Source organism: Branchiostoma floridae, chromosome 10, assembly GCF_000003815.2.
Source record: "Branchiostoma floridae strain S238N-H82 chromosome 10, Bfl_VNyyK, whole genome shotgun sequence".
Lineage (NCBI taxonomy): Eukaryota > Metazoa > Chordata > Leptocardii > Amphioxiformes > Branchiostomatidae > Branchiostoma > Branchiostoma floridae.
The window spans coordinates 3500109-3524932 of NC_049988.1; the positions used below are offsets into that span (position 1 = coordinate 3500109).

Below are 24824 nucleotides of genomic sequence, written 5' to 3' on the forward strand. Positions count from 1 at the left end.
CTAGGCTATTGCCTTGGTTAGATTTACTGTTAAGTTTGCAGATTTTATCTAAGACCTGATCGATGGGAAAATGTATACCAAATAATACTGGAGGAAGAATAGTTTTGGCTTCTGCTTAGAGTATGAACATCTTGTGCATTACCATCAAGTCATGTTAGTTATCTTAACCTAACATGTTAAATAAAAAATTCACGTCTATTTTGCTTCATCCTCCAAGCAAATATTAAAATTTTGGTCACAAACATCAAAATGTTAAACACATAACAGTTATGTACAAGGTACATTGGTACAATGTGTAACAAGTTTTTGCAAAAGGTGATTCCGGTTTGTAAGAATGTTTATCTTATCTTTTTCTAATTTCTCAACATTTCCAAGTGGCTAGTAGCTAGCATATTTCATATAAGAGGAAGAAAGTCTTAACAAAGCAGATTTCAAACAATAATACAGTAACATACCTTGTTGAAGAGAAAATTCTGTAAAAAGCAGGGTAAAGAAGAGCCATGGCAAAATGTTTTCCATTGCTCTCCCTCAATTCAAATCCCATAGAATGATCCTAATATTGAGAGTGCATTATGGTGGAAGACTTTATCCATTAAAGACTTAATATTCTATAATCATCATGAACAATATAAGTATGGGATAACTACCTTGGCTACAGGGTCACTTGTCTTCTTTTCATAAGCTGTTTTGCATTATTGAGAATTGATCCTCTGTGATCTATGGATTATTCTCATTGACAACTTAAGCAGTGGAGTTTGGTTGGATTGGTTACTAAGACCAGGCCATACCTACAGTTATAGGCTGTTGCTAAAACAAAGTTGGAAAATTTGAAAAATACAACCAGGCTATTGTACACGTATCTGTAGAAGCACAAGAGAAGAAGAGGTACGAGCTTAAGAATTGTATCAGGAAAAAAAAGCATTTTTGGAACAGCTTGATATGCTATGTGCTATTAAGACATAAAATGACCCAAAAATAGTGCAAAGCCATTGGAATGTTCAAACAGAAATACATTTGATAAAAGCTCCTTGGATAAACACAATAATGTGAACCATACAAATTCTGGCCTCATTTGAATAAAGTACAAATGTTTTAATTCACAATGTGATGTTTTAGATACAGAAGTACATGTAGTCAGTGGCATGTTTGAGATGACAGCAAAGATGTAACATTACAAGAAAATATACCTCTCTCATATCAATTTTTTTTATTAAGTCTACAATTTAAAAAAAAAATTACAATACAGATAAATTTCTTTTGCCAATTTAAACATGTCAAGCTGTTGGCTAATAATTGCATCTAACTAAAACATGCATGTAAGAATTCTAAATCCATTTTCAGTTTATGTTGTCAGTCCTTTTGTTTGAGTAGGCACACGTTCACCTCACAATTAACCTGCTATATACTTTATAAAAAAATACAGAGGTGTAAACTAGCACTTACAGAAATGATGTGTTAAGTCTTCATGAAATTCATCAGTTATCAAAACATGAATACAACGTATTACCCACCATAGCTATGTGTATTCATTTGTACCCTATCCTGTTAGGGTTATCACTGAATATTCCAAGTACTACATTTGTTTGTTTCACAAATATAACATGGATGAATGGTTAATATGATTATGGTTCATGGTGCATAATTACCAAAGACTTGAACAATATTGTTAGTATTATTTTGCATTAAATCTAAACTTGACCATTTTTCAACATTTCTTGTACCAGTGACCTTAATCCAAGATTTTCAGTGTTGAAGAAGAACAAGTCATCTCTGTTTCCAGAAAAAAAATTACAAATCACACTGTTTGCCTCATATCACATTACTGTACTTTAAAAAAATACATTGCTTGAATAATAACTCAACCAACACACATACTGTACATGTACATCAGAGCTTGGTAGATTAGACATTGTCTTTAAAGTTTGAACCTAAAGTATTCATAAGAAATCAGAAACAAGACATTAGCAGTGTTACATTTATAGCTTAATACACTGATGAATTGTTATAAACTTTCATAATATCTATATCTTTCTTATCACAAAATCCTGTGTATAGTGTCCTGATCTTTTAAACTGTCAACATCGTGAAGTTTGTCCCACCAACTGTACAGAAACCTGTCCACGATAAGTTGAAACCATGGCGTAATCGGCCTTCCCTCCTCCTTAGCCGTTTCGAGAAAATGTCGTAACTGCTCCTTATTGATGTACTGGTAGGTCTTGACTTCGTTCGGGTTGGGGTTGACGTCCACTTCTTTCTGGATGAAGAGGATGTAGTCGATCTCGTGTTCGCCCCACCGTCCGTCCGACTCGGCGCGGTAGTGGATCCGTGTCAGGAAGTGGAAGTCTTCAATGGGAACCTGCCATGTGGAGATAGAAGTGAGGTTGTGAAAAAGACTCCACCCGAGGTGTTGCCAAAAACTAACTTTGGGCAGTTATAGCATAGGCTATACAGATACAGAAACTAGGGTCGTGTCACGGTGTGGCGTAACGGCAGGCCCATATCCCAGTGGTCATCGGTTCAAATCTGTTGACATGCCACAAATCTTGTGCCCTTGGGAAAGCACTTAACTTATGTTTACTTCACTCAGTTAAGGTTGTACAAATGAGTACATTCATGAGTCCCTTGGATAGGACATTAAATTGTGTCAAAGATAAAGCATGTTAAACACCCCATCAAAAAGAGTAGGGGTCCTTCACGGTGTGAGTGGTTCAAACCATACAGTTCTATGGCCACAACTGACCAAATTACTACTGTTGTATTGAGAAAACCTTAAAGTAAGCACCAATTAAAAAAAATGACAGCTCAGCGTTCAACAAAATACCCACTTGCACATTTTTTGCTTGGTGCAACTTACTTTTAAACTCAGGTTGCACAGGGTGCAACTTAGATTTTGAGCCTCAGAACTCGATTTTGTTGTCAATTTACTTGGAAGAAATAAATGGACCGAGGCAGCTCTGTTTAATATCAGCCTTTTTTTTCAGAAATTAGTGAATTGTAAGAGGTGCAACTTGAAATTCAGTTGTGCAACCTAGTTTTTGCCCCAGGTTGCACACTGTGCAACCTGGCTCAGAAATGTATTTTGTTCACTGCAGCTGGTCTAGATCCTTGCGATTTAGCCTGTTAATTGTAAGCTCCTTGCAATGCAGCCGTAAGGGTAATTGGCCTGTCCAATAATAATGATACTAGAAACAGATGCATGGTACAACCCAGTATTACCTGGTCAGCTGAGATGCCCAGTTCATGGTCCAGTTTTCTCTGAGCAGCTCGGAGCACTCCCATGGCCTGGGCTTCTTCCAACTCGTCGGGGAGGTTCAGGGGGTGAGAGCAGCATGTGTTGGTGAAGTATCCTGGGAGGACAAGGGTTAATACTTTATAGAAAATACTAACACTTTACTTCCAACACTGAATTAAACTATAGGGATTTACCCCTCTAAATTTTCGGTCAATCTCCGTCGACCTTGTTCACAGAATAACCCTTCTATCTCCAGTAGTGACGTCAGGAAAACACCACTTTTGCAGGAGGGGGTCATAAGTATCAGAAAATCTATGTCGCCCCCCGTCTCTGTTGAGGATGAAAGGTAAATACTTTCATTCCATGCAGACTTGAGCCATCACAACCAGTTATAATGAGCCACCAAGTGTTAAAACAGAAAAAAAAAAACATAGTAGCTTTTGGATGCCTAAAGGTTTGGACAACATCGGATCCCTCAGAGATGGCTTACTAATACTAAACAGCAAAAATGTAGTATTTTTGATTTCGAAAGAAACAAGGACATTACGGTTTATAAAGGATACCACATTGTGGTACTCGAATCACCCAAGGTACCAGCTCAACTGTCTGTTCATGCCCCCCCCCCCAAAAAAAAAAGAAACACATTTACATGCAAAATGGGCATTAAGGAGTTGAGAAAATATGGCATCCTCAAAACCAAATAAATAAGAACTCTTCCATCTAACATTTGGCACATGCGAATGTTCGATTAAATCCATGGGTTCCAACAGTTACTACTACTATGTGCAATACTGTACAAAATCACCCAGTCAAGAACACCTGTAATACACAAAATCCTAGTATAATACATAAAATGTGCTCTCGGTGTTCTTTTACCTGGAAAGGTGATCTTTTCATCAGACCTCTGCTGGAGCAGCAGCTCCCCCTTGCTGTTGAAGAGGAAAACGCTGAAAGCTCTGTGCAACAGCCCTGTGGGCAAAAATGTCATAATGTGTCATTCAAAGCTTTGCATATTTTTTTTATCCCTGGTTTACCTCATATACTGCTGATATTAGCAACATAAACAGCCTTGATTCTACTACAGTTGAAATTATTCATAGCCATAATATCAATTGAGATATTGAACACAGTTGGGAAGAGATTTGTCAATGAATCATCAACCCTAATCACGACTCCTCCTGCCATAGATGGAACAATCCTGACCGTCCATCACAATTAACAGTTCAACCAATGAGAGAATGGCAATTAGCAGTTTAGCCAATGACAGAGTAGCTGCATGGCTGTCAAATCTTCACATCCTTATGTTTTTACAGTACTTTGCATATCTACTTTGTCATGTAGGTAGATGGGGCCAAGCCGCTATGGGATTGGTCTATTGTCTATGTATATACAAGAGTATGGTTGAGCCAGGAATAGGATCATACAGACTTTGACCCTGTTTGAAAACCCTTTAAAAAAAAATGAAGTCATGTCTATTTTTGCCTTACCTTTCTTAATGTTTTCGTTTAGATGACAGTTCTTCTTTGTCTCGAATCCCGTGACTTTGTCGTTCTCGTCTATAAGGATACACTGTTCTCCCAGCAGCTTCACCTGCGTATCGTCCAGACCACGAGTGATGTCATCCGTCATGGCAGAAAGTAGGCTGGGACTTCTAAGGTGAAAATTCCTGAGTACGGAATGGACACATACTTTTTTCTAGATCAATAAATTACTGGATATGTAGCTTTTCACTAGTACGTGGGTACGGGTACAGAAAATTCTGGTAGAGGTACACAGGTAAACTCACTTCATAGGCCCTGTGAGAATTTGGTCACATGCCACCGACTGTGCCCCACTGTTAACGGACAGGAACACACTATCATGTCCGCACTCTACGGACTTGCCTCAGCTTATCTCTAATGGTAAGCTTGTGCGTTTTTCACCAGTATCTTTATGAGAAATTTACCAACACTTTGAAATCAATCACTACTTCGTAACTGTTACCATTTTGAGAACTTAATAATCCATGTTGACATAAATTGCATGAAAGCAAATTCTCACAGGAGTCTGCCCGTGTAGTATGGATCAGGTACAGAAGACCAGGGCATCGAGTGAATAAGTGAGGTGCAGTGAGTGAGTGAGTGAGTGAGTGAGTGAGTGAGTGAGTGAGTGAGTGAGTGAGTGAGTGAGCGAGCGAGCGAGCGAGCGAGCGAGCGAGCGAGTGAGTGAATGATCAATGAATGAGTCCAAGTGAGTGAGAGAATGAGTGATTGTTCAGTGAATGAGGTAAAATTGGTACTAGTAAAGTGCAACTGTTAATGCCAGCTATCCTCCTGTCAAAGCCATCCAAACCCTAGGCCCTTCTGTCATATTACCTCACTACCACGTGTTGGGCTCCCTCATGTTCGCTTGGCCCAAAGTTTTCCTGACCTTAGAGGTAGCAGAACACAGTTTTCGGCCTATGGGGATTTCTATAGTTAAGGGCCTCAAGGTGACTAGCTTCGACGCAATGGAAAATATAGTAGGGTGCACTTTTGGAATACCAAAATCGGATATGTTTGAGTTGAAGGTACAAGCCACAATATATTAAAAAACAAAAAAATTCTGTCGGCGTATCGTCTTCTCACGCCCTCTTTGAAATGCCCCTCTGCGGAGGTCACAGAACTGCAGCCGGCTCACGCTAGAAAGGCAGTTGCGTAATGGAGCGCATTTATACACAAAATAGAAAACTTTCACAATCCAAACCATGCAGTCTCAGAGTCGACACCTTCCGTGACCACGTAGCACAGGTTATATCTGGCTGCCCCTCAAATAAGGCTTTTTACCTCTCCTTCAACAAGTTTATCCGTACTATTTTATGTACCCGCGTCATACACCCCGGGGTTCGCCCACTAATACTGTGTTCTGCTACCTTAGAAAGATAATGCCCCCCTCCCACCCCATCCCCCACCAAGTTTACGTTTACAACTGTTACTGTTTGACGTATTTTCTGTGTCAACAACACTCTTAGCCATGCTTTTCTCTGTTTTCTTTCTGGAAATGTATCATTTTGGGCAATTAACGTTGTTCAAACCAAGCTTTATTGCTGCATATATGCGGTACCGTCACGCGGTTGTGGTGCAAAACCAAAACCCTGCACGAAAAACTAAAATTGCCGCCAAATAACTGATTTTCCGAGGCTTATGATAGTTCTTAACTCACCTGTAAACCTGCCGTGATACCTGTGCGGCAATGTCACCTGTATTCTTCCACGACGTCGCGAGAAAAGTTGCTGCTATCCTCGCAAACATTGTCCACACCACACATCGTACGATATCGTCCCACCGAGCTGTCAATCAAACTAGGAGGGGGCGGGGCTACCTGCGTCATCTCGCGGACTGAAATAAGACGCCCTCTAGCGGAATTTACTATCGATGCAGCATATGTGATCATGCAACTGGGCGTCCGACATGAACAACGATTTTCCCAGCCAGGCGACATGGGGACAGTTTGGCAAACTATGCATATTTGACTTGACTTGGAGGAACGAAAGGTCCTCTAGTCTACTGGCGCACTAAGTCCTACAGGGGCAACTGTATGCTACGTGTAAGATGGCCCAGCAGATGCAGGTTTGTTGTTTGTTGTTTCCGTCTCCTAGGAGGACTTCCGACCAAGGATGCAAGCCAGGGTTCCTCCTACCCCTGACTCGTGTGTCATGGCGGGTGCGTCATGCCCGAACATGCCCCTATGGCCTGTCACTACCAAAAAGGCCTGTCACTGCCACTAGCCGCAGCTAAGTACTCATTCATACCTGAGTTAAGTGAGGAAAGCCATGTAAAGTGCAGTCTGTAACATATGCTTTATCAAGTAATATTGTTATTACCTCCATCAATAAAGCTAATGTTTTCGTTAGTTTTCGTGTTTGGGACAAGGACAGGCCATGTCTGTGTGTGGATAGTATTCAGTACCAAGGACAGACCATGTCTGTGTGTGGATAGTGTTCAGTACCAGTGACAGTTTGTGTTTGTGTTGATAGTGTTCAGCACCAAGGACAGACCATGTCTGTACATGTGTGTGGATAGTGTTCAGTACCAGTGACAGGTATGTTTGTGTGTTGATAGTGTTCAGCACCAAGGACAGACCATGTCTGTGTGTGGATAGTGTTCAGTACCAGTGACAGGTTGTGTTTGTGTGTTGATAGTGTTCAGCACCAGTGACAGGTCGTGTTTGTGTGTTGATACTAATAGTAAAAAAAATCACTACATTCTTCGAACTACTTGTTCGCTTTTCTGAATTAGGTCACGTTTTAAAAAGCGTTTACAAAATCGAACTTCTGGTGAATGTAACGTACACTGTCAGCAACCATCATTCTGTCTTCTTTCCAGCTTTCCAGCACTCGCATGTTGTACAATATGACAAATAAAGTTAGACGTCATATTTTTGCATCTTTCAATACATGTCTCATAACATCTTTTATCTGATATTTTAGTTTCGGAGGTCCTTCTATATAGATCTCTGTGTTGGTAGAAGTCTCAGGGATGGCATAAGACATCTAACGTTACATCTATTACACCTAACTTTTATGATTCCAGAGCCTAAAAAAGCGATTTCTCATTCTCAACTCAGGTGGAATTGAGCAAAAATCGTCACTCATTGGCCCTGCAGATGAAAAGATAATTGTGTTTGAAAACCAATGCATGTGCATGCTAAATGGTGGTCCCAACTTATTTTGGAGTATTAAAAAAAAAGTGATTTTAGCACCTGTTTTGTGCCCAGTTCTCACTCACCCAGTTACTTAGTGTAAAATTAGTATAGTGGATCCAAATCGCTGGAAGTATAAAATTCGTCCCCTATATGCTGTTTTCGGTAAGGTTTTGCTGACGAATATTGGCTTCCGGGTATCGCTCCGACGACGCAAACAGTGAAGAGGCCACGTCACCGCCATGGGCTTTGGACATGTATTAGGATATTCATTATTGTGAGATTTGTAGTACTAGAATTTTCTTGTAAATCAGATATGTTGGACCCTATGGTACATGTTTACTTCCTGCATAGGTGTAGTTCCCGGAAATTTTTTTGTTGGAAATACGGCGTCGTTGAAAAAAGTCTCTTAACTATTATAATAGGTTTAGATGGGGGGCGAGAAACTGGGATGTGCCCCCTTAACGATGCAGAAGTTACAACTGGAACGTGTTGGCGCCAACTGTCAAGTAGCATCGGTTTCAACGAAGCACCACAATTATCACTTTGCCATCAAGAGGAGGCATTTAATGTTACATTGTGTATTGTGAGAAACAAAGATATGGACGGATTCATCAAAATATTAACAACAAGAAGCACTTGTGTGTTTGGTAACATAGTATACATATTACCATTAATACACATAGTGATGAATTTCATGTTGAACTTCATCATTAATAAAAACAGAAGAAATTGCATCGAGGTGTGCAATCACAAAATGAATTTCAACAACCGGACACATCAAATATAAGTATGCAACAATATTACTATCACCTACTACAAATGTATATACACAAATGGAATATCAAGTACAATGTAGTCAAATCTTTTCAAAATGCAACCGTGTAATTTGCAATCACAGTTGTTCATTCAAATTAGACTTCTACATTCACTCATACTGTAAGGACATATCCCCCAATTTTTAAAAATGTATAATATCATGTAAGAGAATACAACTTTTATATATTGTATTCTGTATGCCATATTTCCCCTTACTCACTTTTTTTTACTCACAAAATTTCATTCTCCCAATAATACTGATATGCAAATGACCACATACATGTTTAACAAAATTGCGTAACACAATTGATTAACTAGAACCATCTTATATGCTTGCCAAATCCAAAGCAAATATTACCACCAGTGCATTGAAGAAACCCACACCCATTTCCTTGTGATTTACAAATCAAAACACTGAATGTTGCTCACATGGCTACTCCACCACAGGAAAAAATATACACACATTTTTTACATTAAAATATCGTACAAATATGGTAGGAAATACCAAACAACGTTCAAAATAAAAGTTCTACACAAAAATAGGAAATGTGCCATAACGAAATACTGCTATACAGGTACCCAGGTATAGGCTAAAATTCTACTTTAAAACTAAAAGCTTACTCTAGGCGTGAGCATCCCATGGTCAACTGAGAAGTTGTATATCTGATATTATTTTCGAAACAGCATATGCATGATGTTGTGACTCAACCATTTCTGAACACTTTCATTTCAATTAAGTACAAAATGTCCAAACATATGGATTAAGATACTTTTCACTTTTCTCCATAGCATTTGAATGATTTAATGCCTTATTGCCTAATTTCAAGACCGTATAGATTTTTGTAATAATTTGATCGACATCAGGCACTTTGTTTTGTTTACCGAAATGGATGTAACAATGTTACTAGCCATGGAATGGAATGTAAGTTTCCATTACTTTTTAAATCAATTCATTTTTCTTCCTAAGTTCACTTGAAAACTTTAAAAGATATTTGTACAATAGACACATATACATGGCATTTTATAATGTATATACAATCATGTTAAAGTTAATAGTATCTATCTGTGTGTGTGTGTGTGTGTCTGTACAATGTATGTTTGTGAGCATGTGTGTGTGTGATTGTGTTGTATAACTTCTCAACAACTTTATAGTCATTTTCAAAAGCTATTCAGACTATGTAGTTTATTCCAAAAACAAACTACACTGAAAACATAATGGTTACATGTACAATTTGTTTATTCTTTACCAATGCAGGACGGTTTGTGTTGTACCGGTAGTACACTAGTACACTTTTCAGTATGTTACAATGTACATACAGTATGACTGTCAAACATTAGGATTTGCTCATTCACAGCAACCATCAAAAACGTAAGACTTATACACAGCAATGAGAAGTCCTATACCTTAAAGTTTATACATTTTCAAATATGTACAATCCGTGCACAGCACACAGTACGTAAAAACCCTTTAAACACGTAACGTTATGTGAATCACAGAAAACACACGAGACTTTTTACATGGTTTCACCATTGAAGAAATATCAGTTTCACAAAGAAGTGGAGAAGTCTTCTGTGTCTATCTCCTTTAAGACGATGTGGATGAGGATCTGTTCCTCTCTATGGGTCCCAGGGGCTGCATCCGATTTCTAGGAATACTTTAAAACAAGAAATTCAATCTTAGCATGAAAGTTCATCTGTGCTGGGACTTACCATAAATTTTCGGTCAAACTCCGTCGACCTTGTTCACAGAATGACCTTGAATTATCTCCAGCAGTGACGTCAGGAACACACCACTTTTGCAGGAGGGGGTCATAAGAACTTTTATGACTATATCACTTTATGTCTATTCCTCGCGACCTGAGCCGGGAACGCATCCAGCAAAAGTGGTGTGTTCCTGACGTCACTGCTGGAGATAAAGAGGGTCATTCTGTGAACCAGGTCGATGGAGTTTGACCGAAAATTTAAGTCCCTATATCAATTCAGTGTTGGAAAAAAAGTTTAGAAATTCAACACACTTTTAAAAGCTGTACTTAGGCAAGTGATACCAGTCTACACACTAGTTATGAGACAAACAAGGAAGGCTTGTAGAAATGATTTATTTAAATCTGCACTGGGAAGATGATAAAACAGAACACATGCTTTGTACAGCACAAAAAAGATGTTTCCACCCATAACATGTTGCCAAAAATAAAATAAAAAAACAAATTAAAGATTCTGAAGCACTTCTGTTGACCTCATAAGGAATTCCCACAACCACCCCAGGATTGTTTCTGGTTGATCCCCTGTCGTACCTTGTTGCCGGGGAAACATCGTAGTACCCACTCTCGGTCAGCACGCTCTCAATGATGTTCTGCATCTGTTCGTACGTGATTCCGAAATCGCTGATGTTCCCCTCCTCCACACTGTTAACACTGGTAAACGCTGAGGATACAAGACAGGAGCATAACATGTGATGAAACACTTTATAACATGTGATGAAACACACAAAAATTGGACTCAACGCAAATTTTTGCACCAGTCTTTTTGCTGTTCAGTCGAAAATTTGGGTGAGTCCAATTTTTGTGTTGGCTATTACAGTTAAACTAGTTCAATAATGACTTCTTAACCCACACATGTGAACTTTCAAGTTAACATTTCATATTACTGTAGTCATTTTGTAATTATAGTAAGGCCACACCAAATTTATTTGTTGCTTCTCGAATTTTTTTCAAAAAAAAAAAATGAGGTAAAATAATAAAAATAATGATTTTTTTCAAAAGGTCTAGGGTGAAGATATACGGCTTGAATAACACCCCAAAAAAACACACACAAAAAATCCTGGTGGGAACACCGCTACAAGAAACATGAGACGGAATTAAAAACTGACCGGGTCTATCAGCAGCAGCAGCTATGGCAGCCTCCTCAGCCGTAGCCTGTCTGGCCGTCCATGGTGCAAAGTTCAGGTCGATCAGGTCTCTGGATCCAGTCAGCAACTACATGTATGACAATTATGCAAACTTATGACAATTTTAAATGTAGAGTTCTACAAGAAACAAAATGGTTCTACCTCCCATCAAATAGGGCTTTATTTAGCTTTGTATGATTAAAACTAATAAAAGGTTGATAGAGATCCTAAGCAAAGTGACTCGAATTTCGTTTCCTGTTCTTTCAGAAGGTTGGGACCACAATTAGCTAGTTATCAATATGTGTGTATGTTTAAAAGGTAATAATTAAATGGATTTTATTGAAATACATGTAGAATTTCTCATGTGAAATAGCAATGCAGCTTATTAGTCGAATTTTGTACCTTGTAGTTTCAGAATCTTGCAGGAATTCATAACGTTCTGTCTTATTCACTAAGTCTCTTAAGATTGAGGTGAAATCCAAAATTTGCTCAATAGTATGTTCAAAAGGTTAGTAGAATACCTCAGATACAATGAAAACATAGCAGATGTAGTTGAATTCTGCGCCTTGCAGTTTCCAAACCAAATCTTGCACGAATGACGTACTATAGAAGGGGGTTCGGGAGCATTCACCTTCCATGGTGCAGAGTTTTTGTGAATTTCAAATTAAAATAGTGCATTCTAAGGTATCCTGTGGGGCAAAATTACTGTGAAAGAGGTCACAGTGGAAGACACAAATGCACTTGTGGCATCCCTGGTCAACCAGAATTTCATTCTTGTCAGAGGATCTGCTCCCCAGTGTAAGGTCGTCAAGTGCCTCCAATTTCTTGTCATTTTAAGAAAAGCACGTCCAAATGACGCCATGACGCATGCCTGGCTAAAAGCCTTACCTTCTTGAGTTCACTCTTGAGGTTGAAGGAGCTGCTCTGAGGTGAGAAGAGAGCCCGCATGAACTTCTCCACCACACGGCGCCGAGGATTGTGGGTAAGGGTGGGGGGCAGCTGGGAAGGTGGAACACAGAAAAACTCAGTCAAACAATGGGATAGTTTTGTGAATAGTATCATCAAGTTGGTAAAGTCACTGAAGAACAAAATTCTTCATTCTATTCAACCTTTTAGACCTTCCTCGGGGCAATTCTGACACATTGTACTGCAGCACTAGGTGTCTCTGCTTACAGATGTGGTCCCATGACTGGATTACAGATTTGAACACTTTTGTATTGAAGTACCATGGCCAGGTAACCTAGAATCTTCAGCTTTCAACTAACATTTTGTATCAAATATCTAGTACCCGTTTGTAACAGACAAGCAAGCACAGTCAAGCACACGCACACGCACACGCACACACACACACTCTCTCTCTCCCTCTCTCTCCAAAATCTATGACAGCCTTTGCCCCCTTCTACTATAAGTTTTAGAAGTGTGTCCTTCACAGCATGTCTTCCTTTTGCTCTTACCAATGACAACACTCTCAAGTCCTAAATGGTTGATGTTTTATTATTGAGATTTACCACATTTGTGGAAGGATTGACATAACAGGCGACTTCCACCTTGTCAACCCGGAGACCGGGCTGTAAGGTTTGATCCACTTACAATGGGAAGAACCCCTACTCTTTTGGATAAGTGTGGCTGGTTCTTAAAAACATGCTTGAGGTGTGGCTCTCCCCAAACAAGGGACCTCTTTTTAACGTCCTATCTGAGGGACTTCCTCATAACTGAAACTAGGTACTCAATTGCGTGAGAAGAGTGAGGTGAGTGAGTGTACGTAAAGTGAGGAAAGTTGTGTTAAGTGGCTCTCCCAAGGCCATATCGGTGGCATATCAGCGGATTCGAACCTGGGACCTCTGGGTTCTGGGTCATACATCCTGCCGCTAATGCCACACGACCCCGCCAAATGTAACACCCATCCTGTACCTGTGAGATGTAGATAATCTTGTGCAGCTGGTGTAACATCTCCTGGATCGGGTCTTTGATCTGTCGCACTTTCCGAGGGGAGATGGTCAACATGGCCGCACCCGCTGACGCTGAGTCTGAAAGTAGAAAAAGAGAAGAGATCATAGACAGCAGAAATACATTTCAAATGCCATCTGTTTAGTATGCGGAGCTCGAAATACACCCGGTGCATATTAGGCACTTTTGTGCACCCAAAATTGGCGTTTTGCACTTTGTTTTTGGCTAAGGGTGCACCTGTGTAGGGTTACATACATGTAAATTATGGTACTGATTGCACTTAAAGTGTAAAACATATTCTTACATTCATCTCAGAAAAATTATATAATATGTACAACTTGTTGTAAACTTTTGAAATGTCCTTTAGAATTTTGTTGTGCATCCAAAACTGTTTCTGTGCAATGAAATTCTTCAGTCCAAAAAGCACAAATTGAATTTGAAAATGAAATTGTTACATGTAATGCCACAGATCAGATAACAAGAATGCTATTATTAATGGGTGAATAATTTTAATCAACATATTTTCAAACGACAGTACAAAAGGCACTCATGATCACAGAGATATACAGATGAAAACATTAATTGGTCAAAACAATGAGTACATACACTTTACAAAATTATTATTAATACACATAGTACTTACTTGGCCTCCCTTTGTTGGAAGACAGTCTTCTTCTCATCAGCTCCAAGGTAGAACTGCAATTAACGAAAAGACAAAAATAGCACATTTCTAAGGTGATGAAAGAGTTTGAGATAGACAAACTTTTGAACATTACTGAAAATTCAATTATATCAGTTTGACAAAGAAGTTTGTTAGAAGTACAAACAGACTATTCTCCATCATATCTGTACTAAGAGTGCTACAGCAAAAAAAAATGCTGATTTTCACAGGGAGCAAAATTTAATAGCCAAACACAACCATATAAGGCTATCAAACAACACATGACCATATATGGCATGGTGGCTGTTCCAAACACAGTCTGCCCCCACCTTTGTGTCCTACGTTCTCCATTGCCATCACTGCTGGTGGAAGATGTTGAAGTCTGGTGTTGAAGCAGAACTCTGTCCGTGCTCTCACGTGGAGGAGAGCTAGTGCTGGACTTGTCTGTTGTACCAGATGTTGTAGACTTCTCCGTGGAGTTGGATCTGCTCCTAAATGTTGACTTGTCTGGTGGAAAACATGAGAAATGCAACGGTCAATTCATTTCAAGTTTGAGAAGACTTAATATTGCTCTTATAGGGAAAGGAGGCATTCGTAGTGTGAAATGACATTCACAGTGATGAATTGGCAGTCATAATTGGATTACCTTTCAAGTTAGCATGCAACAAAAACCTAGAGTCTGACAAATTTTTGATGGGGTCAATTTGGTGCAAACACGTATGTGTGCTATGTTGATTGAATGACATAATAACCATTTTTACTTTATACGGTCAATATTATGTAAGTTGTATTTTGGCGTCATTAAGTTAAAAATAGATAATCAAGGGGCCTGGACTGAGGTAGCATCAGTGCAGCACCAATCCAGCATCAATGTAGCACCAATATAGCATCAATATAGCACCAATCTAGCATCAATCCAGCATCAATGTGGTACCAATTTAGCATCAATGTGGTACCAATCTAGCATCAATGTGGTACCAATCTACCATCAATGTGGTACCTATCTAACATCAATGTGGTACCAATCTACCATCAATGTGGTACCTATCTAACATCAATGTGGTACCTATCTAACATCAATGTGGTACCAATCTACCATCAATGTGGTACCTATCTAACATCAATGTGGTACCTATCTAACATCAATGTGGTACCAATCTACCATCAATGTGGTACCTATCTAACATCAATGTGGTACCTATCTAACATCAATGTGGTACCTATCTAACATCAATGTGGTACCTATCTAACATCAATGTAGCACCAATCTAGCATTATTGCAGCACTAATCCAGCATCAATGTACTATAGCACCAATCTAGCATCAATGCAGCACCAGTTTAGCATTAATGTAGCACCAATCTAGCATTAATGTAGCACCAATCTAGCATCAATCTAGCATCAATGTAGCACCAATCTAGCATTAATCCAGCATCAATGCAGTATCAATCCAGCATCAACCCTGCATCAATGCAGCACCAATGCAGCGTTATACACTGCTTTTTCACAATGGCTTTAAACTGTCCATCAAACCCAACTTACCAGCTCCATCCAGTTGTAGGGCCCTCCTGGCCCCATGTGGAACCCTTGGGGAGGTGGGCGGGGTGGGTTTGGACAACTTCTTCCCCGGAGATGCCTGAGGAAGCTGTAAGGACCCTGAGGAATTCAAGTCTTTCTTCTTACCGGCCTTCGTAGATTTGGGCGCTGTGCCAGAGTCGCTCTCATTATCAGAACCTGATGAACTGGACACGTCTGCAGTGGGAAAATAAGGCATAAAAAAAATCATCATTTCACAGTAGTATATACAGCAGTTCACTCTGACATTTATTATATACTACATACAGTCGCTTCTCTCTCCAACTTTTATTATACACTACCACATCGTTTCTCTACTATTCCATCTGAGAACATTAAATATCTTTTACGTATGGAAACGTTTCTGCATGATGTTAATCATTAATTAGCTTACACACGCCACAAGTAAAAAAATCCCATCATTAATAATTAAGTGGTTTTTGTCATTTCTGCATTAATTATGCAAATCAGTTTGCAATTTGCATATTTGGTGTCTGTTTATGTTCCACCTATCATAAGTGGAAAGCAATGGAATTACTGTAGATGCAGAAACTTTCGCGGTGGTTTAATTGCAGTTTGGTGGCCGCTTCACCGCAAACTTAAATTTTAAAACCACCAAGAACATTTTTCCATGGCAGTAAGAGACTGCTGTGAATGGTGCTACCACAAACTTAAAACCACCGTGAAAAGTCTTTTTTCCTGCTGCCGCAAAATTAAATCCCCGTGAACTTAAATGCATTTACAGTTATACAATTTCTAACCTTTTTCACTGTCAGCCAGAGTTGTGCTCCCGTTCTCCCCCTTCTTGTTGGCCTCGGCATAAGCCGCCGCCACCGCGAACACGCTGTCGCTGAGGTCGCTCCCGCTGTCCCCGCCCCCCTTGAAGCTGGACGCCCCCCCGCTGCTCTGCAGACTGACCAGCTTGTCGTAGCGCTCCTGCGATGCCAGGAACAGCCGGTGGTAGTTCTGCATGTTCCGGTTCGCCTCCACAAAATGTCTGATCAGAAAACAAGACATTGAAAAGTGCTTCAGCTTCACAAAGAAACTATAGTTACTACAATGTAAATTCATGTACCAAACTTAATAAGGTGTCCTGAATCAGTACATTTTATAATCATAAGCATAACTGTTTTGCTTGTAAGGCTGCTTGCCTCCTTTTATGCAATGTTGCAAAAATGTTCAGTCCCAGAAGAAGGGGCAGACTGAGGAGGATATTCAAGTATCCCATAAACCTTTGCCCAGTGAACATCCTGACCTGCAAACAACAAGCATATCAAGTTGTTGCAACACCCATGATAGCAAATCCAAACTTTGTGTTTATATAATAATAACCATTGTTCTTTATACATTACAAATAAGGACATGATCTAAGTCTGTTTGTGAATGTTTCTACAGTGCAGTTTCTTTAAATTCTGTCAGAGGGCACTTTAAGCTCTTGATATCTGTTCAGGTGCTAAACTCCCACATGATCTGTGAATGTGTGTGCATGTTTCGACAGTGCAGTTTCTTTATATTCTAACAGAGGGCGCTCTTGACTGTTGTTGAAGTGCTAAACTCTCACCTCTGTGTTCTCTTTCTCTCTCTCTCTAGTTTCTTCTCCATGTTGACCTGGTGTATCCTGAGCTGGTCCATGTACACCAGCAGCTTGTCTGAGATCAGGGCTGCCACCTGTACGATGTCTGGCCGATCCTCGGGTTCCGATGTCAAACAGCTATAGAAACAGAGGATACAGGGCAATGCAATTTCCACTCCCTTCTTATTGTAGACCACAGTTCTGCCAAACCTCATAAACAGTGGAGAATTTGTAGCCAAATGATTACTTCAATGTTCTAAAGGTTAAATCAAAATAATGATCATAGAATATTTGTCACATTTCATAGTTCATAATTTAGTTTGGGTTAAAGTAATAAGCATACAATGGACAAAGTATGGTACACAGACTACACTACTACCGGTATATACTATTTGACATCTTTCTATGAAACATACATTGTGTGTACAGTAAGTCTTTAAATATTTGCAGTTGTTTTAATTTTGCAGTTTTGTTGCCAAACCACAACAACATTATGACACCGTAAATGTGTGTCTTTGTGCTAGTTAGTACTATTTCACCATGATCTATAACCCAGCAAAAACGTAAATGTACTCTCTTCTACTGTAAACATTCATTGACATAAAAATATAAACAAATTTACAGTACATACAGTCAGTTTGTATTTGAAATGAAGGAAATGGATAAGTGGCCATTCATACCATTCTGAAGTGTTAGGCAGCTACATGTGTGTATAAATTATACTGTAGAAAACTCCAATAAGAACAACCCACCTGCCTATAACACCTGTAATCTGTTGTGAGTACAGATCCTCGGGAAGTGGTTCGTATTCAGCATTCACTATCTGTGTTCAATACAACATTTTCGCATCATTCACGAGGAGAAATCTTTCCATATGGATTAAGACAGCTGTATAATCGCAATAGGCAGTGTTTCTGTATCTAGAGGACCGGAACTTGTGTGGCCGTGGCCGCATTGGACAGGTGGCCGCTATAGACTATTTCTTAATGCTTGGCTCAATGGGGAAAAATCCAAGGGGCAGACAGAAAAGTGGCTGCAATGGCCAGGTGGTCGCTATGCAAAGATGGCCACTAATACAGGTTTGACTGTACATGTGTATATACAGGTATGTATGTCTGCACGACCTGTTAAGTAAAGTTAAATGCTGGTGTCAATTTTCAGTTACATTGGCTCTAGGGAGAGGAGTTGTTTGTTGTTGGTTTTTCTTGTCAGCGGCCAGAATGAGAATTAGAAGAAAAAAAATCTGTCATGAGTTTAACAGACAACTTGAAAGCAACTTTTGCCTAATATTTATCACATTCAAAATAGTGAGTGAAAACAGGGAATGACAAAACGTATTGGAAATAGAAAGAACAAAAAAGAATGTCAAAACATCATTTTAATGTATAATCTTCATGATTCAGTTTAGAGCCAAAAAAGACCTCAGCCCCGAAGGCTTTGCCAAAAACAAAACTTACCTTGGTAGCCAGGGACAGCATGTTGGAGCTGTAGAATGGAGGCTGGAGAGCACACATCTGATACAGGATACAGCCTGACGCCCACACGTCTGCTTTCTCTGTGTACGGCTCACTCTTCACTATCTCTGGACTGGAGACAAACAACAGTCATGTGATGCCACCTAGCAGGTGAAGAAGGTACTGCAGGCACTTCAGTGGAACAGGTTGTTGATAATAAGCATGCTCATGGATCCAACTGCACATGCACAGTGGAAAGTTTTTTTCTTGACAATGCTTTATACATCTGGATGTATGTGGCCTCCGTCGGTTGGGTTTATTTATGTCTCAGGGGACTAGAGAAAAACAACAGTCGTGTGATGCCACCTAGCAGATGAACAAGGTACTGCAGCCACTTCAGTAGAACAGGTGGTTGCTGATAAGCATGCTCATGGATCCAACTGCACATGCACAGGTGAAAGTTTTTTCTTTGGCCTCCGTCAGTTGGTCTTGTATATATGCCTCAGGGGCCTTAACCTTTGACCTGTGCATATGCAGTTGGCTCTGTGAACATGCTTATCATGTACAGTCAAACCTGCCCAAGACGACCACCCGGGGGACAGTATCGACTCACAACATGCCTGATAGGCATAGTTTGCATCCGTTGCGTTTAATGGCAAATAGCAAGCACGTGAGCGTGCATCCTGCCGCCATCTTTATTTTGAACATAACATCGTAATGGTAGTCAAAATCTGACACAAACTGGCTGAATTTGGCACAAAATCATGCTAGTTGTCATTGAAAATCGATGACACCTCAAGATTTGAAAATGACGCGGTCGTTATGGGCAGGGATTTGGATCCAATTTTGGCGGTCGCGTTGCCCAGGTGGTCGTTGTAAAGGGGTCGCTGAATGCTTCAATGGGGAAAATTTTCGGGACCGAGAAAAGGCGGTCGTAATGGCCAGGTGGTCGCTAAGAAGAGGTGGTTGCTTGGGGAGGTTTGACTATAGTAACAAGAATTGATAACATACCATGAGTAGAGAATGGTTCCTACAACTGAAGTCATCTTGCTCTCCTCTCTGCTCTTTTGGCGGGCAAGTCCAAAGTCAGCTGTAGAGGGGGTGCAAGAAAATCATTTTTCATATAATCACTAAATCCTCTAAATGTTACAAATGGTGAAATCTGTAGTCAATTGGTAAATTCGTAAGCAAACAAATGATATGCATACTTATGGTAACTTTGTCGTTTTCCCCTAACATGATGTTGTCAGGTTTGAGGTCTCTGTGGACGATCTTTCTCTCCTTGTGCAAGTATCTCAAAGCCAGCACAATCTGAAACAACAGGACAAAAAACTATCATCAATATACTTTTTCAAACCATTTCATACCCAACAAACATACTCAAACAATAAACCTTTCTCATTCGGTGGCCATGATAGATTGAAAATGAGGTCAATGAGGCAAACAGACAAAACTTATCTTATAAAATAAGCCCCTATTTAGTTTTCCTCCAAAACACACAGATTTTCATAAAATCAAATAATAAATATTATAACTAACATTATGCACTGAAAGATGTAGCTTTATAGAGTAGCGTAAAATGATCCCATAGTCCCTTAAGAGATGCAAAATAATAATGCAAATATTTGACGAACATGCAGGTATTCTCTTATTGGTCAATATCCTAATTGCCATACTATCATTGGTTGAACTGCTAATTATGATGGACAGTCTTTTGTTTGCAACATTGACCTCGTTTTCGATCTACAATGTATCATAGCCGCCGCATGAGAAAGGTGAATTGGCAATCTTATATCATGAAAAAATAAACATTCTGGTCCTAAAATACCATAATTTGACACAAGTAATGAGCAATTGACACAAGGTATGAGCAATTAAGTATTTGAAAATACATGTAAAAGTTGTATAATGACACCTGTAAGAAGATATTCCATATCCTGTCCTCTGGGAACCTCTCCCCCTTCTCCTTCAGGGAGTTGAAGTGTTCCCCCAAAGGAGCGCCCTCTATCAGATCCATCAGGATGTACAGTCTATCATCTAGACAGAAATATGAGTGTTACAACAATGACAAAAACTTTGTATTTAAATTTTAATTGAAAGATTAAGTCCTTTCCACACCAGATGGAGCACAGGGTGGTGCCCATCCCTATTTCTGTAGCCCTTTGGCCGCACAACATTGTGCAATCACTCCAACAGGGGGCTATACCACTGGTATAGTGGTACTGTGTTAAACTACCATACTCTTTCCCAAAAGCTGAGTGCTAAGCAAAGAAAGTAGTACAGTAGAAGCCAGTTAATTGCACAACGGATTAATGCACATTTCTGTTAACTGCAAAAAATCCCAAAATCCCAAACCAGTGCGGTCCAGCTGGATAACTTTACATTATTGCACCAGCCGGATAATTGCACAAAATAAGCTGGCAAATAGACTGTGCAATTAAACAGCTTCTAATGTATGTACCATTTTCAAAGTCTTTGGTATGACTCAGATGGGGATCGAACTCACGACCTACCGAATGCATGGCAAACACTCTACCCACTTGGTCATTGCACTGGTCATATTTGAAATGTTTAACAAATTGCCGATTGCGACATCACTCACTCTCTGTGAAAGTCTTGTAGTATCTGACGATGTTAGGATGTCTGAGTTGTTCTCGGATAATGTTGATTTCTGCAACAATGTCACCAATACTCTTGTCCTTCTCCTTAGCTGTCTTTCCCAGTGCAGGGTTGTGAACGTTGATCTAAAGAGACAAACTTTCTTCACTTAGAGATTGTATGAAACAAAAAAAAAAGACATTTTCTCACTATATTCAGGAACAACTTACATCATCATACTTTTGGTCCGTTCATGTGGCATCAATGTGGCGTAATGGTTAGAGCATTGGGCTCAGAACCAATAGGATCTGGGTTCGATATTATATATTACAGCAATGTAACTTGGAAAATTGTTTGCTTTTTAAAGCAAACTTACTCTTTCTCAAATACCAGAAAAATTCATCTTTATCTTTAAAAAACTTACCTCTTTGAGTGCAAGAAAGGTCCCTGAGGAGTCTTTTTTCTTTACCTGAAATCATAAAAATAAACCAATTATATTAAACCACACCTAATAAAAGAAGAACCCAATGTACATGTTATACATGTACATGTATAAATCTAATGTATCAGTAAGCAGTTTTGCAAGCAAAAGCAGTTATTGTATATTAAGTACATGTAGAATATCTTCCTTGTGTAATATGACTGTCAGTGTGTGTCTCCTTTGTACAATTTGTAGTCTGCATAATTTTATATAAATAAGCCACAGCCTGTATGTTTTATTTGACATTGCCTGCTCAATCACACACACACACACACACACAGAGTCACATATATATAGTACATGTATCACTAATCTTCCAACTAACACTACAGTCTCAATTGCACTGGTGCCCCCAGGGGAGTGTGGCCCTGTTCAGGCTCAGAGGCAACGAATTTGTCCCAGTGGACAGCTGGATACCGGGGTGCCTCTCAGTGTTTTCATAAATAAGTCACAGTAATTGTTGACTAAGTCCCCCATGCCCGCCACCTTTTTGCTGTGCCGTAGAATTAATTCCACCATCTCTGCCTGTTCCCGCGAAACAGAGTGGACAATAACAGGACTACGGTTGTCTCTGTCGTCAAGAACCTTCGCAAGATAATTGTCAATCAGTGCGCTTCTAAAGGCAGGAGATCGGGTGGACAGTGGTGGAAGGGTACCTCTTGTAACATAAGAAGCATCTTGTTGCTAAAACAAGACTACATGTACTTCCTTTAAGAAATAAAAAGAATGTGACAGTTTCAATTTTGAATTTGAACTCAAGTTTGAATAGTCAAAGGGAAATAGGGATGTCAAGTCTTAGGTAAAATGTCTTCATATGCATTTTTACTGTCTTAGTTAGCATTTTAAGGTTTAGATTGAAAGTGGTGATGTTGTGAAAAATGGCCCCTGTCCTTAGTGCTGAAGATTCCATCAAGTTGCATGGTGGTGTATTTGTTGTTAAACAAGAAAGCTTCTGAAAAAAGCTGGCCGGTGCGTATTTTGGAAAAAGCCTGGATGTTAAACAAAATCATATGAAAAAAAGAGTTTTTAAACATCTATTACTGAATTGGTCTGTCTTCTATTAAAAAAACTGTTACAAGTGGGGTTCGAACCCCTGATCCACGGCTGCAAAAGCAAATCACTATATCCACCCAGCGCGTAGACCGCTTGGCCATGCAAGCTGATTGCATAATCGTGTGTACAGAAGGGCTATAAGAAGAGTTTGGTTAAATTGACCGATCCATGCATCCATCAATGGTTGAACTAACCGCTTCTCTCGCCTCTAAGCCGGTGCTTCACACCGGCAAAAAACAGGACAGTTCACCTACCTTGTACACATTTCCAAAAGCCCCAGACCCTAGCAGCTCGTACACAGCGTAGGTACTGATGAAGGTGTTGGGCTCTTTATTCTGGTTGGTGTCAAATATTCTCTGTTGAATCACTTCAATCTGGTCTTTCTGCAGAATTCAAGAGAACAAAACAAGATAGTTAAAAAGTTGCTACGAAAAGCAGCCTGTAGGCTGATCTTAGCTTCAAAGGTTCAAACAATCAATGTCCAGGAGTGTTCTGTAGTTAGTTGTCTTTGTGAGCAGGAGTTACCCTTTGTAAAAGCATCCAGGAGGCTGGGAAGAATTGGCCATAATGTCTCTTATACCATAGTTAACAAATGAAATATATCTAAACAACAGTTCCTAGTGTAGAAATTGAGAGGGCTTGACGCTCTCACCGCCAAGGCCCGGGTTCGATTCCCGTTGTGGGAACCAATGTAGAAATTGAGGGGGGCGAGTAAGAACAGAAAGAAACAAACATGCCAACACCCGCGATCGAACCCGGGGCGGCGGATTACAAGTCATGGCCGTTATCACTGTTGCCACAAAAGCTCAGAGCTGTTGGGCAAGGATGGTAGGCGGTACCACTGTTACACTTGTTATTGGGAGGGCCAACTACTCTCTTTTTGCAGCTGGGGGCTGAAGATGCACTCTTCACACTATGATGAAAAAGCTTACTTTGCGAGAAAAAAATATATACAATAGGCAGGGCTACATTGACAAAAGTTGAGAGAATGCCATTTGTCGCTAACACAGGTGACCTCAATACATCATTCAGTAACTGCCCCAGGTGCATATCTTATTACCTGGATGTCTTCTCTTTCACTTTTCATCAATGTTATTTTGCTAAGCATGTAAATTGAAATCTTGAAGAAATGTACGTAATGTACTTACTGGTAGACTGTTTAGTTTGTCCACCACTTGTTTGTAGGCGTTTATGTCCCGTATGTAGTGGCCAATGTCAATAAACATCTCAAACAGATCAGGAGGAAACAGCCTGGGAAAAGCGCAAAAACAATGAATAGTGTTAAGCCACTGACAGAATACTTGAAATAAATGTGATACAGTTTGCAAAATTACAATTATGTAAAAAAAATTATGTATAATGAAATTTGTAGAAAAGCATGACAAATATTTTTGTCTGATTTTTTGTACCACATTGACCAACTACTATAATTGTAACAGTAACTTATAATTACCTACACTATGCGTGTGCAATATTGTGTGTGTAATAATTAAGGGTTAATGACCCGCCCCGAGGTGTATATGGTGTCATAACGCCTGGTCCTTTGCTATAGCTATCGAATAAAACCACCTAAGTGAGCGAAGCGAACGAGGTGGTTTTATGAGGTGGTTATAGCAAAGGACCAGGCGTTATTACACCATGTACACCGAGGAACAGGCGGGTCATTAACGTTATTATCATATAGCCTACCCAAACTTGCAAATTCCTGTATGACGCATAGATTTCTTGGTACTATACATGTGAATTCCTTTGTCGAATTTCTGAAAATTTGCATTTGTTCTTTGGTACATGCATATGTAAGGAGATTACACATTGCATTTTAAAACAAAAATTTCCACAGAAAATATTCAAAACATTGCAGGCTTTTTAGAACAACAAAACTCATTATC

At 39.7% G+C, this 24824-nt stretch overlaps 2 protein-coding genes across 2 annotated transcripts in view; both read right to left on the minus strand.

The window, feature by feature from the left end:
* Window positions 1-1977: 1977 nt before the first annotated feature.
* On the minus strand, window positions 1978-6573 carry LOC118424200 (isopentenyl-diphosphate Delta-isomerase 1-like). The gene is made up of 5 exons (XM_035832735.1): window positions 6413-6573; window positions 4720-4898; window positions 4109-4201; window positions 3217-3347; window positions 1978-2356 (listed from the first exon to the last, which is right to left on the minus strand). The coding sequence occupies exons 1-5, from the start codon at window positions 6499-6501 to the stop codon at window positions 2036-2038; spliced, it is 813 nt and encodes a 270-aa protein (XP_035688628.1). The 5' UTR covers window positions 6502-6573; the 3' UTR covers window positions 1978-2035.
* A 1856-nt stretch (window positions 6574-8429) lies between these two features.
* LOC118424285 (serine/threonine-protein kinase Nek10-like) overlaps window positions 8430-24824 on the minus strand; it is a 29740-nt gene continuing 13345 nt past the window's right edge. The window contains exons 18-36 of the mRNA XM_035832830.1: window positions 24084-24186; window positions 23190-23318; window positions 21826-21870; window positions 21406-21547; window positions 20719-20840; window positions 20012-20114; window positions 19815-19893; window positions 18807-18936; window positions 18102-18172; window positions 17338-17487; window positions 16538-16773; window positions 15744-15953; window positions 14532-14709; window positions 14185-14237; window positions 13506-13621; window positions 12483-12593; window positions 11577-11682; window positions 11002-11131; window positions 8430-10365 (exon numbers count right to left, since the gene is read on the minus strand). Of these exons, the coding sequence (XP_035688723.1) occupies window positions 10296-10365; window positions 11002-11131; window positions 11577-11682; window positions 12483-12593; window positions 13506-13621; window positions 14185-14237; window positions 14532-14709; window positions 15744-15953; window positions 16538-16773; window positions 17338-17487; window positions 18102-18172; window positions 18807-18936; window positions 19815-19893; window positions 20012-20114; window positions 20719-20840; window positions 21406-21547; window positions 21826-21870; window positions 23190-23318; window positions 24084-24186 (2284 nt within the window). The 3' untranslated portion in view covers window positions 8430-10295. The remainder of the gene's footprint in view (window positions 10366-11001; window positions 11132-11576; window positions 11683-12482; window positions 12594-13505; window positions 13622-14184; window positions 14238-14531; window positions 14710-15743; window positions 15954-16537; window positions 16774-17337; window positions 17488-18101; window positions 18173-18806; window positions 18937-19814; window positions 19894-20011; window positions 20115-20718; window positions 20841-21405; window positions 21548-21825; window positions 21871-23189; window positions 23319-24083; window positions 24187-24824) is intronic.